Source organism: Simochromis diagramma, unplaced genomic scaffold (genome assembly GCF_900408965.1).
Source record: "Simochromis diagramma unplaced genomic scaffold, fSimDia1.1 OVJJ01000216.1, whole genome shotgun sequence".
Lineage (NCBI taxonomy): Eukaryota > Metazoa > Chordata > Actinopteri > Cichliformes > Cichlidae > Simochromis > Simochromis diagramma.
This window is the reverse complement of record NW_024386883.1, coordinates 13,378,501-13,395,651: the sequence shown is the minus strand read 5'-3', so window position 1 is coordinate 13,395,651 and position 17,151 is coordinate 13,378,501. Positions and strand designations below refer to the sequence as shown.

Below are 17,151 nucleotides of genomic sequence, written 5' to 3'. Positions count from 1 at the left end.
AGGAAGGTGTTTTGATATTTCCAAGGTGAATTTAATTCAACTTTATTTAAATAGTCCCAAATCCCAACAACAGTCGCGTGAATGCGTTTTATATTGTACAGCAGATCATACAATAGGTAGAGAATCTAACAATCATATGACCCCATATAAGAAAGCAGTTTGGCAACAGTGGGAAGGAAAAACATCCTTTTAACAGGAAGGCTGAGGGAGGGGCGGCTATCTGCTGCAACCGGTCATGTAGGTAAAGGTTAATAATAGTGTACTTTGGGGCAACTATTTAATTCTGGGAGACTTTTAAGTGTGATTAAGTCTCTTAGCAAGAATCCACAGCACGGTAGAGCTGCAGCCCTCTTTGCTCTCATGTTTCTGATAAACAGAAAGCCAAAGCAACTTCCTCTACATGGAGATGAAAGGTAACAAAAGGATACCCTTTATCTTCCACCTGCAGTCCTCTGTACCACTCACCCCCTTTTTCAGGTCTGCTGTGCTGCACATGACTTACAAAACACACAAATAAAAATAAAAAAAAAACAACAACCATGCACCACCACCAAGGATTTGACGATTTATTGACACAAGATGTGGTACTGTGACAGTAACAAATCATTTACAACAAGCTTACAGCAATGACACAAACTTTTCCATTTCATAAGATGCCGTGACCGACCTCGGCACACATTCTGTGCTGCTGGAAACATTTCTATTTGCAGGAGTGTGTTTAAGACGATGCTGTGTTTAGAAAAAAACAAACAAATAAAAAACTAATGGGATCTACAATGAAACGTAGGTTAGGAGCAGAATTTCAGACTTGAGGAAATCCACAGCTGAAATTAAGAAAGGGTAAAATGACAGCGAGCTCATGCAGGCACATTAATGTTCTCATCTCATGTACGTCACCAACACAACTGACACACTGGGATAGGGAGAAAGCATTTTTGCTTCATTTTTATACATAGTTACTAAACATTTTCTTACTACACCATTACTGGCCTACAGTACAACTCTGGGGGTTTGGGTATATGTACTCTAATGTTCATATAGCTCACACTATGCCAACTTTATAAGGATTCTTTTGAGAGTAATAAAAATAAACTTGGCAATTTTTGTAAATGTGTGGTCCTGTGAATCTGACTTGGCGGATTTCCCACAGTTTAGCATTACATGAAAATCCCCCCAGGAAAATAAAAAATAAAAACACTGGCATTCAAATGACATGTAAAGCACATCAAGGAAATGAAACTAATGCAACAATAACACCTGTGAAAAGAAAACACACAGAGGTAGATGCACAATAAATAGGAATGAAAATATAGTTGTGAAAAGTGTGGCTGCAGTAAATGGGACCGTTTCAGAAAAGAGGAGGAGGAGAAGAAAGAAAAAAAAAAAAATCGTGTCAAGCAAATAACCGGAAACAGAGTGGCACTGGAGTGTGAACACAAAATTGGCTGCTCTTGCTTTTGTAGTGGTTGTAAAACTTTAAGAATTTAAACCCATCAATGTCCTTTATGCCACCTGCTCATCAGAAGACTAAACAGTGTAACTTTTCCTTTGCTTATGGATTTATTTAATTTTTGAAGAGCACTTCATAAAATGTTATACTGAAGTTGTTTAATATCAGAACCAGCACAGCGAACTGCTTACGAACGCTTTAACAAGAAAAGGATAAGGTGGAGTGTCATTAAAAGGATTTAGAGCTTTGTGAAGACCGGATGGTTGTAAACGCCTCTGCCAGAAAGACCATAAATGGCATAAGGAAACAATGAAATGCCTAGATTTTGCAATTACAGGGTTGCTAACTTATCGCTAAGTTTCTCAATTAGTGTACAATGCTTCACAGTAAGGGGAGAAAAGTTGACATTTGTTTCTAAACAAATTGCACAAATTGTAAGTGATCCCACCAGATGTGGCAGAAGCAGTCAGACAGACGTTTCTGGTCTCAAAACAACAGAATACTGCTGTGACTCTGGAGGTACAACTGAAGCAAAGAAAGCGTCAAAAGTGGATCTAAATTAAAAGAAGTGTGAGCTGAACAAAGCAAGTCCCCACTCAGGACAATTTCATCATTAATCACATCTTCACAACAATAAGACGTAATGTTAAGGATGGAATGGTTTTCACTGAGACGTAAAAATAGGGGGTAGAATTAAGAGGATTTTAATGATTCTTTCAACTGCCAAAATAAAGGAAATGTCAACAGTACGCTTGATAATCACTCCCAATACCCTTTGTCTCATCTCACATTTACCCTGTTGATCACTTTGAGGAAAAACACAATCTCCAAAATTGCTTACTATCCATCTTTTACTGTTTGGATTCTCTTGTTTTGGCAGTCAGCTGCACATACAAAAAAATAAAATAAAAAAAAACAAAACAAACAAACAAAAAAAAAAACACTGCGGTTTGTTGTCAGGATGAAGCAGAGTCGGCAAGTGGTGAAGTGCGTCAATTCTTCAGCACAGAATCGTACATCTGGTAGACGTACTGAGACACTTCTGGAGCCCGACACTTCAGAGAGAGCTGTGGACAAAAGGAGAGCCGAGTTATAAAGGGAGACGCACTCACTCACACATTTATAAAGATGCTCAATCACAGCTCTGTTTACACTGCTTATACTGACCAACTGAGGAATAAAGGAGTAAAACTGGAACGAGGGATGTTACTGACAGTGCTTTTCCCATTTTACTTTGAGGATTTGTGCTGTGTACAAGAAAGGTCAGGATGTGGGTCAGGATCTTGTACGAATATTGTAGCGTGCTTCCCCTACTGAAGGGTAGTGCTGTGTAATTGTATTCCCTTACCATTTTATTACAGCATTCTCACTTTTTGTCCACAACTGAAATGATCAGCTCATTAACACAAATAACCGGTAATTATTTGAAAATCATTAGCTGCTTTTCGAGTAGTATAAGTTAAAAAAATAAATAAATACTGGTTATTTTCTGGATTCACTATATTCTATACCATGACTTACTGATTTTCACTGTATTTATAGTTACTTTGAATTTTTCTGTTCTGGTGGTCAGCTAAAACAAGAAAATCTTTGTAAGCAAAGGTGAAACTTTCCTCATTACTTTTTAAAACCCAGAACAGCGCGTCAAAATGTAAATCTTGTGATGCTATACCGTGTAGTTGGGGTTGCCAGGTTGAATGCGGAGCTCAGCCAGGATCCAGATGCCATTGGTTAGCTTCAGGGACTGGTAGAGCATGTCTTGGCCTTCTACATTTCTCTTGGCAATGGTGTAGATATTGTTATTCTGCAGCTTCCCTGAAACTGTGTCTGCAAGACCGGAAGGTTTCTCAGATTATGATTACACCTCACTCACATTTCAGAAGCCACATCAAAACACACACACAAGAGGGTGCTATCACTACTGGAACCATAATCACTTTAAGGAACTCACACTAATGTATGCATGGGCTAATACAAAGTCCACTACTGGCAAAGGGTAAACTAGGTTTGTGAGGATTTTAATCAACTTCAACCTTTAGATGTCAGTAAAGCTGGACAGATATTCTGAAAGTAGTACTGCTTTGGTCAACTTTTAGCTATCAGAATGCTAGGATTATAGTGGCAAAAATATTGTGAACTTTTTTAAAGGAAAGGAGATGTTCAGCATGGGTTAAAAAGAAAGAGTATCCAAAGATAAGCATGCGGGTGGAGAAAGAAAACAGAGAGAAATAAGGCTTTTTGGATAAGTTGGAGTATTTTTGATGTCTTAAAAATAACAGAGGTTTTTAAACACTGAGCTGAGAATGTGTTAATCAGTCATCTATATATTTAATGCAACAACGCTGATGATATGGTTAGCTTAAATTGTATTCAATCATTGAAACAAAGAACAACTACTTCAATAATGCATCATTGTGCCATTTGCCATATTTTGCACGAGTAAAAGCATTGTCTAATATTTTGATATGTTAGAGAAACTACCAAATAAAGAAGTATAGAGCCAAGTTATGTGGACGAGAAAGAAAACAATAAACAAACAGGTAAAAATAATTTAACATGCTCATGAGATTTTTGACAAATTTGTCTACCTGCATTAAGGTGGCAGTCCTTTATCTGATACTGTAGCTCATTCTCATTGGGGATGTCTTTCCAAGTAGCCAGGAACACCTGTCGCTCTGAAGAAGAAAAAACAAAATATCCGACAGCAGTGATGTAGAAAGTGTTGGATGTTTCAAACCACTGACATTGATAATTCAAAGCCCTTTAAATGATTTACTGTTTTGTTTGATTCTATTCAGATCTATTATTAGGGATAAAGGAATTCTTTTCATTCCATAGAAATTACACTTCACAATAAGGTAGGTTTCAGTTGCCTATAACATACTTTTACAGCCCAAAAGCAGACTGAATATACATTTCCCAAGTAACAGCAATGTTTGTCAAGCTTCAATAGCTGTGAGGAATATAATTAGCCATTTAAGGAATAGTACCACACTGTTGTTGCTGTTTTAAAAGGTTTTAAGAATTTTACCCATTTTTCCATCCTCAACAAAGAATACATTGAGAGGGATGAGTACGCTGAAGTAGAACACATCAATGCTGTTCTTTACAGCCACCTATAGGAAAGACAAGAGAACATGGTAAGTTTGACATCTTGAGTATAACAAGCAATATACCAACATTTGCATTCAATCAGGTTAAAACTGTAAACTAAACATCAGTTTCTAAAATATATTTTATGAGGGCTAGCTGTTTTTCTCAGTTTCCAATTCTTGTACTGAGTGCAAACACCCTGGAATTTTCATTTTTTGCAAGACGCTGAGAAATTATTTCTGAACTAATGGCCATGTCACACTAAATAATAATTTAAAAAAACAAAAACAAAACAAAACACACATTTCAGAGAGACAGAAAGAGCAAGACACCTGTCCCTGGCCAGGTCTTTAAATGTGTTCCACTGCTGATAAAATGTGTGGCCACTGTGTGCTGCTGTACCTGAAGATTATTGAGAGGGTCCATCTTCATAACTGGCCCAATGGTGTTAAGAGGCAAAGAGATCTCAATACTCTGATTGGGCATCAGTGGAGTATGAACGGGCAGAGGACTGGTGGGGATCACCCCAAAACTGCAGAAACATATATTAATATTAAAGTTAGTTTTAAAACGTTTCTGAAAGAGTGCAATAAGCAATGACATGACATTCCTGTTGAGTCAGATCACTGACCTGTTCTTGTTAAACTGGATAGCAAAGTCGGTCATGTGTTGTAGGGCTTTGTTGGTGAAAGTCATGTCCATGTACATGTGACCCTGACGGCGGGAGAATGTTCCAGAGATCTCGAGCCCTTTAGCTTTCACTGCAGGAAGCCATACCTGGTAAAAAGTACAACTGCAGTCAATAACACAGACAGTGTTTTACTTACGTTACACCTTCCAGGAAAAAGTTGCATGAACTCACTGCTTTGGGGACTGCATAGCCTCCTGTGGTGATGGCCATGCCTGTGGAAAGCTCAAATAAGTCGTTGAGGCCACTGCTGGTGGCAGGAGGTGCAGGTGTAGGTGAAGGAGCAAAAGTGTTGGGGACTGATGACGGGATAAAATTTTGTCCCACCTGCAACAAAAATCACAACAAAAACACACACAAAACACAATCTAATAAAGTATAATTTTATGAAGTATCGCAGAAGACTTGAGAAATTTACTAAAATCTACTAAACGGGTCACACAGAAAATAAAATCTTAGACCAGAACAACGGAAGAAGCAACTGATTTGGTCTTTGTGATTATGAAGAAAAAAAACAAAAACAAGATTTCAATCACATCAAAATCACGATTAGCCAAATCAAAAAAATCAAATGTGAGATTAATTTAAAAGAGTAAAAATTTTGTTTTGCCTGTTTGAGCCCATTTGTTATAAAAAATATTATTTGGAAAAAATACATTAGAAGTCCAAATTAACATCATATTAACTAAGCCTCTTACTATGTATAAAATCATACAAGAGTATGGAAAAGAGGGCATAAACAAATATATCAGTTCCGTGTATATTTTTATATGTTCAAATTGATGGAAAAAAGTATGATATATTGATATATTGAAAGTGATATTGATGGAAAATATGAAAATCTACTATTTTCATAAGGTGGTTGTAATTATTGGTTGCCCAAAAAATTACAAAGGATTTAGAAAAGAGGTTTCTAGTCTATGAATGGCTCTACAACACAGTAAAATCTGTTGTGTCCTCATTACTACACAATGACCTCTTCCTTTCTTTAAAGCCTATAAATGGTGTCAGTGGCCGTGGCCATGTCACCACCACCACCCCACCCCCAAAAATGACCATAAATATAATGTCTACTGCATTCCCACACTATGAATATTTAAGGAAGGTCTTAACAGGAAGTGAGAAAGAGAACTAAGTGATGTATTCATCCTGATGTCTGACAGAAGGAGAAGGCTTTCAGTTTGCCCCTGTATGCCTTTGTGTGTCCCATCAAAGACTTAAATGGGCTAAAACATTCAAAACATCCGTGTGGTCATCTTGTTGAAAAATGCGTGAGTAAGACGAGTGTGGTGGGTTAAATTCAGGAAGCATGCAGCATGCAGACGGCCAAACAGAAGGGCTTGACTTACTGCTGGACTTCCCCCAACACCTCCGCCCAGGTCTCCCCCCAGCTACAGGAGAGAGGAGAGGCCACCAAAGACAGCATCCAAACATTATCGACAGACCAAAGACACAAAGACAGAGACAGAGACTTTCTTAGCAACCATAACCCATCAAGAGGAGCCCTCACTTTCTGGGAAATATTAATCTCTGCATTGTAGGTTAGACATTAAAAAAAAAAAAAAATCACTCTGCAAGGAGATTATGAAGAAATCCAGATATTCCGGCAGCTCGGAGAAGTGGTAATAGAAGACAAATACCTAGTAACATGTTTATGAGCCAATGTTACGGTATTAAAACATTTTAAATTTGTGTTACAGCAAGATACAGCATATGAGCATAACAGTTACTTTTTATCACAAGCGCACTTGCATGAACACATAAAACCCAGTAGAAAAGAAAATGGTGTCAGCAGGTACAAGATCTGAACAGGTCTTCTTCAACTATAACAATCCTAAGGAGGAACAAAGAAAAACTAACTTTTCATCATATACCCATTTCTTTTGGGAAAATTTCAGCTTTCCAGATGTTTTACAACTGCCTGCACAGCCTCTTTCCTCCTTAATGTGATGAAAGAGTCATTAAAATGAATGGTAATAACCACTAGGTAGCATCACGTAACCAGCACTGGTAAACTATAGAAGGATCTAATGGGAGCCAAAGCTTGAATACAGTATAAACGTCTATTATTATTCCATACAATGTGCCAAACACGTAAGACCCATTGCTGCAATGACAATAAAGTGCAATCGCTCAGTGGATCTTTACCTAAATTTAGTAAAGTAAGTGTGCATAAATATGCTCATGCTCACCAAACTGTCAAGGCCTCCTCCCAGAAGGTCCACCGCACCCATCTGCATGGAGGAGACCTGGGGCACATTGACTGGAGGACCCAGGTCCAGGTTCAGCAGATCACCCAACAGGTCACCCTGACTGGGAATGACATGTGGCTGGTCCATGGCTGCTGCTGGCCCACCGCTCACTGGGCTCTCACCTGTGTCGATGCTGTCGTAAGGCAAAACAGTAGACTGGTAAATGAAATGTACTTGGAAACTCAAATCCTAAGAGCTCCAAAAGTATCACAGATCACTGGAAAATTATGAAAGAATGCAAAATAGTAGAATCTTTAGTTATGAAGCACAGCAACAACTTTCTTTAACCTCCTAAGACCTGAGCTCTTCCATGGCATACATTTTTAATTTAACTTTGATATTTGGGCATATTGGGACCAAATGAATGTAAAAACAAAGAATTACCAGTTCTTGTTTTGTTTTTTACCTGATTTTTGTTTTTTAGAAAAATGAGAGCCACATATGAGGATATTTGTTTAAAATTTTGATAGAACAGTGGCAGTATATTGTCCTCGTAGGTGGATGTCAGTCCCTTGTAGAGCAAAATTAAGTATTTTGGTCGAAATAACCCAAAATGTGATGTCCACATATGTGGACGCCAGGTCCTAGGAAGTTAAACATTATATTTGGGGGAGGTTTTTATTGCATTTAGTAGATTTACTGGAGAGTAGACAAGAAGGCAGGTGGGCAAAGATGAGCAGTAAAGGGCCATTGGGTCCAGGCTGCTGCATGAGATTTCCATCTCACCTTGTGAGCTAAACTAGCAGCAAACAAGCACACTGCTAGAGAGGGCCTTGTGCTACAGCACTGTGTTGGAACAGAAATGTCAAATTTTTTGCATCATAAAACTTGTTTCCATTATGTAAATACATTTCCTTATTAAACTGGGATAAATACAGTACATCCACTTCAACGGAAATTCATCTAAAAGTCCTCAAGTCCACAACTTCCTGTTGTAGATTCTTCTTTCACACAAGATTTTGCCTGACTCTTCAACATCAGTGGGGCATGAGGCAATATCTTAAGAGTTGGGCAATGTCCTGTTTTCGAAACTAGTTTAAAGCATAAACTGAGCTATGATTAACAAATTGAAGAGTTCTCAGCTCACATATACAACATACAATATCACAATAATAAGTATTATCCAACATTTTCTTGAAACCAAACCAAATGCTTTGAGACCAGAAGACTGCATTTTAAACTGCTGGATGAATAAGAAACTCTGTCTTTATCTTAATTTTTATGTGCAAAAAACATCAAACCACTCACACCAATTACTTTTTTTTTTAAGTAGCACTAATTTTAACAGTTTAGACTTTAGACTCAGCTGCTTGTTGTCAAACAGATCAACACGGGCACATTCCTGGAAATTATGAAGTGGTACAAGTACAACGATAGCCACTATAGTGTTTCTGCTTATAAACACCAGGGATCAAGCAAAATCTACTCCTCAACAATTACAGGTTGTGTAATTTTATCTCACAATTTCGACATATGACACATTTTCATGAACTGACCTTCCTGGCCAATTTGCAAATTTTCTATGCAACAGAACTGAACTGCTGAAGGGATAAATACTTCCTCTTATATATGGAAAATGGAAGCAAAGCAAAGTGCGACCAATATGAAATATCTGAATATAATCAGTTTACGCCAGTGTGATTATTAAAGTTAAGCTCCTTTCAAGAATTTCAAAAATTCAACCGTTTTATTACACTGATCTTTCAGGCCATCATGTCCAAAAAGCCATATATTAAAGTATGAGCTCTATGTATTAGTACAATGGACTAGTAGTGAAAGCAATAAAAGTTTTGCATGACAGCGTCCGGCACCCAGAACAACAGCTGGTAAAAGCAGCTGACGTGACATTGTGTAGAACTGGTATGGCACTGAAAACAGTGTCTGACCTGCTGTGCTGAACAGGAAGGTGCTTCCGGTGGATTCCATGGCTTCCCTCCACAAAGGCGCTGGGGGGCTTGTGATACACAGAGGCCAGAGAACCAATGTGGCATATAAGCTCATCCAGTAGGGTGGGCTCTATTAGGTCGGTCTCCTCTGAGATTAGGGGTTTCTCTGACAACACCACCTCTTTAGCGGTTACGGGGTCAGTGGACAACAGGCGCCAATAAATGTAGCCTCTGTCACGCAGGTCAGGGTTGTCAGAGTCCTGCATAGGAGGTCAACACGTTGTGCAAGTTATACTCAACATAGGCAGAAATCACATACTAGAAGATTGTGAGGACCACAGTTTCACAAGTCGTTACAAAAGTGGCAGCTAAGAAAGTTACATATCTGAGAATAATACTTTCATATATGTTAGAGAAAGAAACACTTCTCAGAGAGAGGGAAACCGAACAAGTCATCAAAATCATGCAAAGCCTCTTCAGAATAAAATATACGACTCACTTGAGTGGCCAAGCTGAGGACTTGCTGCACCAGCTCCTGAGTCTCTGATGGCTTCTTAAGGAACAGCTTGACAATGGCGGTCAACAGAGTAAGCTGGACCTGCAAGTCCGAGCACACACACACCATTGGAATATGGCTGTGTTTTATATGCAATGCCTTTAAAAGTCTAACCCCTCATCATAGCTGTGGTAGGTCAAAAAATATTTTAAACAGTCGATCCCCGACTACAACACTTAATGATATTTACAGAAACATAAGATTATTGAAACCTTTCTTATTTAATTCATAACAATACACAATATAATTACAAATCATAGGAACATTGTTGACATTGTTAAAAAAAGTCAAAATGAAAAAAATACATGAAAACATTTTATTATTCTAGATAAACTGTTAAAATTCAACTCAATGTTTTTTTGTAAGCAAGACTAGCCTTTCTGAAATATGTAATGCTGCTCTCGTATATTGTATCATAATCTGTGTATTTTATTTTACATGAGTATTTTTTTTTTTTTAAATAAACTTACCTGAGTGCTCTCATCATGGAAGCCCTCAAGGAAGCTCTCCAGCAACTCATCAGCGTTGTCAATCCGCTCAGCATACTCGCCAACAATCCAGATCATGGCAGCTCGAGCGTCAGGCTCATCCAAGGAATCCAGGTTCTCACAGAGTGTGGCAATGATGCTTTCATACCTAAAGAACACCATATCTCTAAAGTAAGAATCGGACTACACACTACACATCACATGAAATGACATGTACACATGTGAGCTACACAGTCCATCATTTTGTTAAAAAGGTTTATATAGAGCACTGGATAGTTACTCGATAAACACTTTTCACGCATTCAATGAGAAACCTACTTGTTGGGGTACTTGCGGAAGATGTCCCTGATGACCACAATAGCCTCCTGAACCACATAGTTGACCTTAGTCTGGATCAGGTCCAGCAGAGTGCTGACACAGCGCTCTGCCGATTGCTGAAGGGAAACAGGACAGAAACATCTGTCACCTTTACTACCAGAAAAGAGTTTTAAATTACTAATGACACATCATTATTTTAGCTCAGTGGGCCCATAATTCTCACCTCAACTTTGATGGCACAGCGTCCGATGGCTCGTACAGCTTTACGCACAAAGTCCACATCTACCTCTGTGGCATACTCCTTCAATTCAGCCAAAACCTGCAAATCACAGAACAGAAGTGAATCATTTTAAAACTACTTTCTATAAATAATGTTAAAGATTTTCGAACAATTAATTGCTACAATATACTTTTAGTCTTGTTTTCTGTGAAGTACCTGGGCAATGTTGGCCTGAGAAGCCAAACGGATCATGATGTCCAGTTTCTCCAGTTTCACATAGATGGGGTCATTGTATTTGACAAAGAACACCTTGATCTCCTGCTTCAGGATCTCAGGCCTGCACAAAATCAATACATGACACATTATAGTGTGGCACCTAGTCCAAAAGAAAAATCCCAATAAGGGATTTAATGCTTTTCAAGTAGCAGGCAACTAAGCATGTAAGTGTCAGTCATAGAGTAATATTGCCTGCTATAGCCCTTAAGCTGCTAGACAAGAAGGTTTATCCTGTGTGTGTGCTAAGGTTCAGTTCAGTGTGTACACACAAAAAAATATACATTAAAAGGTGGTGAGAACAAAAAATAGAAATCTGTCTTTCCCAGCTTCCAATTGCTTGTCATAAGAGTGTGTAAAGAAACAAACACAGTAAAATATGAAGAAATTACAATAAGGAAATAACCAAATTTCAAAATCTATATATTAAAAATGTTTTTAGAGTTAATATTAAACCCAGCAGCTCAACTTGAAACCTTTCTCTGTCCTTTCTGACAATATACCTCTTCTGGACGATGAGGTTGATGTTCCTCAGAGCCACATACTGGACCTCTGGCTCCCCGGAGAGCAAGGTGACCAGTGGGGGAGATAACTTCTTCAGCAATGTGTTGTAGTAGTCAGAATCCTTGGGCAGCAGCTCCAAGAACTTCATCAGTACCTTCACAGCTGACAGCACCACCGCTGAGTTGGCATGAGACAGCCGGGGGGTGACACGCTCACAGATGCTTTGAGGAGAAGAAGCAGAAATCCCATCATTTTCAGTGGTGTCATGTAGTGATAATGCTGGGCTTATCTCTGGTCTTAAAAGGATTTTTGTAACTCTGATTAATATCACAAATGGTCTAGTTTTAAGTAAAAGTTGACAGGACTGCTACCTTTGAGCCTCACGCTCATCCTTGGGGTTGTAGTTGGACAGGCAGTCCAGGATGAAGGTCTGTCCCCACTCTGTGCACTCGTTGAGGGCCGTCAGCAGCTTGTTGATATTCTGTGGATTGAGGTCCAGCAGGTTGCTGTTGGGGTGAGACTCACTGATCTCTGATAACGCAGCAACTGCATTGGCCACAACCTAAAACGCAAGATATGAAACAATAATGATTTCAACAATAATTAACTCTATATTAACTTAATTATTCTTTAATAGTAATCCAAAGGAAACTAACAGCATTTTTAAAGCACTAACACAACTTTGGGAAAGATACAGATAGAGGTGTAAAGTACTGAGACCTACCATGGGATTGGAGTCAGCAATAAGATCTCTCAGCGAGTCCAGGAAGCCCTGGTCCTCCACCATCTGGGCATTTATGTCATGAAGTTTAGCTACACAAACAGCTGCAGTCTTCCTCACATATGGGTCCTCATCCTTCAAGCACTTTCTCAGTGGCTCACACAAGTACTCTGTGATCTTGTCCACCCTAATGCAACCCATGGTGCGGACGGCAAGAGCCCTGATCAGAGGATTGGGGTCCTCACAGTCCTAAGGAATAGGCGAAGAAAGATTTTACATAGGTACAATGGGCGTCAAAGTTAAAAAACTAACTCACTTTGTAATTTGGAGCAAATCATGAGCTTGTGTGCAAGACACATCTGAAAACTGTACAAAAATCTTAATCCCTATTGGCATGTAAGAAACCCATTGATCGAGCCTGTGCAACAGCATGGACAAACTATGGTAGCAGGAAAACAATAAAAAGTATTTTTAGATTTAACTGCCTTAGTGCAGATTAGTGTAGGATGCCGTTAATCAACAGTTCATTCTCTGTCTTGCCTTGACGAAGCTGTTAACGGCCATTATAGCCATATCAGGCTGGCTCTTGGCGTAGTTCATCAAGTAGAGGTACACCAACTTCTTCAGCTCCAGGTTGTCAGTCTGCATGCAGTTGACTACATCTGGGAACAAAGAACTGAGAGCAAAGCAAATTGACTTCAAAAATGAGTACTAGACAATGTTGCGACACTGTCATGTTCTCTCACACTAGCTGTGAATTTACTGCATGAGTAACTGTCCTGAACTCACATCAGTACAAATCGGCTTAACGGACATATCATACAACTGTAGTATGACTAATTAATGTCTGTAAAGCTTTAGCACACTGTGAAAAAACACTGTGTGCAAAGTGATCATCAATAATGATGTCTGAATAGCCTGAAAGTAGTAAAAACGTCCTTTCATTCACACTTTTACCTCCTGATTTCTGAGGCTACTAGTCAGATATATAAAAAGAGTGAAAATGGCCAGAGCTCCAAGTACCTTAGCAACTGCTCTCTCCTATTTTTTAATCTCTGCTACTGTGTTCTCTTAATTTGCAATGACTGATTTCCTTGACCGATGGCAATCAATAGCAAAGCAGTGAGCCCCCTGAACAATACTGAGACTTTTATTTACTATTACTCTCTTAGCAGCACTGACAGTTCCAGGAACATATCCTGGGAGTTGGCAGAGAGCAGCGGAAACAAAAGCAGAGCCGGAAACAATGACCACACATCAGTCTACTGAGGATGAGACTAATCAGCTTTCCAAAAGCAAAACTCAGAGTTAAATATCAGCAGCTGAATTACTTAGGAGAGTGAAGGACTTTAATCCAATTGTCCGTTGGTCAGTAAGCACAACACAATTTTCTTCTTGTTTAAGATATTCGGTGCCAACACATAATGCAACTGAGAAATCACAGGCGCCACGTCACTTTGATTTGCTTGTCTTATCACACTGTTATAATTATAGACCTGTGTGGCGCATGTCATAAATGCAGTGTACCTGACATCTTTGCCAACAGTCATGGCAGCAATGACCTTCTTCACTGCCTCTTTCCTCTTCTCCTTCTTCTCATTGTTCAGCTCTGCCTTCAGTTCAAAGATCTCCCCTGAAAGATGAATCAGATGAAGAGTTGACGGCAGTACTGTTTATATATACACTGCCATAGATTTCCAATCTCTAACATGCCTACATGAACAAAAACAATTTCTCTATCATACTCACCTTTTTTGTTTGTTGTGAAATATTTGGAGTCCGTCATGACTGTGGTCCTTAGTTCTGTAAAAAAATAAATAGATAAATACATTTTAAAAAATATTACATAATCATTCAGTGAGGCTGCCATATGACTAAGTGGCGTGGTGACAAGCCACAAAGTAGTTCAATGAAATTCAGTCATCAGGTTTGCCTCCAACATAGTACACTGCAAACAGCCAGTAACCAATCTAAAAATGTTACAGGTTTCTTCTATGACAGACCAACCTGATGTGTTTAGTTTCTAAATGAATGTATGAATAACTGCCTTACAAATATACAAGGTTACACTACAAGTATGGAGAACACCCCTTTCAATAAATAACTGAGCAAAATCCGTACAGCAGTATAGCAAATGCTAATAGAGTGGCTTCATGACACTGGTTTGCATGGTGATGTGGAAATGAAAGCCTATGAGCCCCAAGCAAAATACCAAATATTAGCTGGAGTGGTGTTAAACACAACCAGTGGACTACAGAGCACTGTAATCGCATAGTCTGGATTCATTAACATGGCTTTATTTTCAGGAATTGTAATGGAGGATCCTGGGTTTGGCACAGGTTAGGAGAACCATTTATGTCTGAATTATACACTCCCAACTGTTTTACAGAGTATATGAAGTTCTAGTAAACTCTGAAATAGGCAACTTAATTTTATCATAATGCACCACACTAGGGAAGTACAGAATGCAATTTTATTATGTTTAATTTGTTTTTGTTATTATTCATTCCCCTTTCTTCTTCTTTCAGATGATTCCTTTAGGGGTCACCACAAAGGATCATCTGCCATCCTATCCCTTGCATCCTCCTCTGTCACACCAACCCTCTGCATGCCCTCCTTCGTTAAATGCATGAATTTTATTTTTTTATTTTCTTTGCAGTCTTCTTCTTTTCCTCCTGTCTGGCAGTTTCCTATTCAACATTGTTTGTCTGGTATTTCCACTATCCCTCCTCTGCACATGTCCAAACCATCTCAGCCTTGCCTCTGTAACTTTGTCTCCAAACTACTCAACCTGTGCTGTCCCTCTGTACTCATTTGTAATCCTGTCCAGTGTGGTCTGAGCTTATTGTGCTTTGACAGCTCCAGCTCGGCCTTCCATCTTTTTTGTCAGTGCCACTAGAGCATATCTCTGCCTCTCCAGGCTCTCTTTCACCTGCTCCCTTGCTTCAAGCTCAACTGCAATTTGAAACATAGTCGAGCAAAATGCCTTCTGGAGAAAGGTTTTATGGTCAGATGAGACAAAGATTGAGCTATTTGACCCCAGTGACAAGAGATAAGTTTGGAGGAATAATGGCAGGGCTATCAAATCTAAGAACAGAGTGGCAGCTGTAAAGCACGGCGGTGGTAGATTTATTTACCAATTCTGACGAGAAGAGTGGTCAAGAATTATGGCTGTTGATCGCTAGCAAAAGCATCTGGGGAAGATGCAACTTACTAAGGGACACTGAACCAAATATTAATGGGGGTTTATGTATATATTTGAATCTGTGTGGATGAGAGAAAATCCAACATAATTTCAAACTTTTGCAGAGTTATTAATGATGTAAGCTCTACAATCATGCAAACCTGGAAAAGAATTCGAAGTTCGGAGCAATCATTAAAAGCACAAACATATGATATCGATGTCCATAATGACTGTATATAAACCTATGACCACACATTTATGTATCTGTACAGCCCTAGCTAAAACATGCTATTACATTGAAGAAAACGTACTTAGCGTTACATCTTAAACAATTAAACCTTTACTTTAGCCGGCATTAGCCATTTTCTTCATCTGTATGGTGAAGAAGAACCTACTCTAATCTAACGGTGACATTAACTACTCTGTGTTTCTGGGTGTGACGACGTTTGACCTCTCAACAAACATCAGGTTAGCTTCAATTAACCGGGAGGCACAGCACTTCCACTTAGCTAGCGTTAGCTAAATGCTAAATACATCCGCTCCCTCCTGCGATACCACAAATATTAACAACAAACTCCAAACACAGACAACTTCTAACATCAACCTGGGTTTACAGTCCGATATGACAAGATTTCGTTATGTTAAATCTGGAGTCAAAATAGAAACGTGAGCAGCGGCCCAGTTTCCAGGAGCTGCCTTTACGGTAGCTAAACGATGAGCAGCCCTGCAAAAAATACAGTCGATACAAAATCACACCACAATGACAGCAAGGTTAAAAGAAGGTCCTGTATTGTATAATATCGCCCATACCTTGCTGAGTATACGTGAGAAGAGAAAAATATTCCACTGGGTGTCAGACGCAGGGTGCTCCTTCGTCTGTTTGGAGGAAGATGGAGAACCAGGATAACGATGGTGCGTTCACACTCATCGGAAACTGGACAACTTCCCTCCTGAGGTAAAGAATACCAGGATGCGTTGTTGCAGCGAACACATTTGGTTGATTTTATAACGGCTGTTAGTAGATGTTTGTATAGTTAAGATCTGCGAATATAAATGATGTATTATATAAAATGTATATGCAAATCCAGGAAACCACCAACGGCAATGACACCACACGGTTTCGAGGTCATGTGTACAAATCGGTCGATCGGGTTTATATATTTTTTTGTAATTGGATTCACAGGCAAATATAAATCAGTGCAAACTTTAGTATTTAAAGGGGAAATTTACATTACATAATAAATGACTCTATATGACGGCACGGTTTCCTATGATCTTAAATGCAACACTGGAGGGAACTCTTGGTAGGGATCTCGTCGTGTCCTCACAGCCAGGAAAAGAATTCCATAACATCAGCGTTTCACCTTCACTGTACAGTCCTGGCTTTTTCAAAGCAGTTTCAAATCAGGGGCTGCAAAGTACTCCCCTGGGTCTGAACGCAGCCCAAGAGTTGGAAAAAGGAAGGATACTCATGTTGATGTGAAATATGTTCAGTGCCTCAGGCATGAAGGAACATGT

At 39.1% G+C, this 17,151-nt stretch overlaps 1 protein-coding gene across 2 annotated transcripts; it reads right to left on the bottom strand.

Moving 5' to 3' along the window:
- Positions 1–552: 552 nt before the first annotated feature.
- Positions 553–16,576, bottom strand: ap2b1 (adaptor related protein complex 2 subunit beta 1). Of its 2 annotated transcripts, XM_040032399.1 has the most exons (22): positions 16,444–16,576; positions 14,199–14,252; positions 13,977–14,082; positions 12,990–13,125; positions 12,453–12,698; positions 12,100–12,290; positions 11,728–11,949; positions 11,168–11,288; positions 10,955–11,050; positions 10,732–10,847; positions 10,396–10,561; positions 9,869–9,967; positions 9,370–9,629; positions 7,424–7,616; positions 6,581–6,622; positions 5,406–5,558; positions 5,175–5,320; positions 4,946–5,075; positions 4,482–4,566; positions 4,039–4,125; positions 3,123–3,277; positions 553–2,517 (listed from the first exon to the last, which is right to left on the bottom strand). In XM_040032399.1, exons 2-22 carry the CDS (start codon positions 14,233–14,235, stop codon positions 2,443–2,445), a joined length of 2,862 nt encoding a protein of 953 aa, XP_039888333.1. In that variant the 5' UTR covers positions 14,236–14,252; positions 16,444–16,576; the 3' UTR covers positions 553–2,442. The 2 variants fall into 2 exon arrangements, with proteins under 2 accessions (XP_039888333.1, XP_039888334.1); XM_040032400.1 differs by lacking the exon at positions 6,581–6,622.
- Between the last annotated feature and the right edge of the window lie 575 nt (positions 16,577–17,151).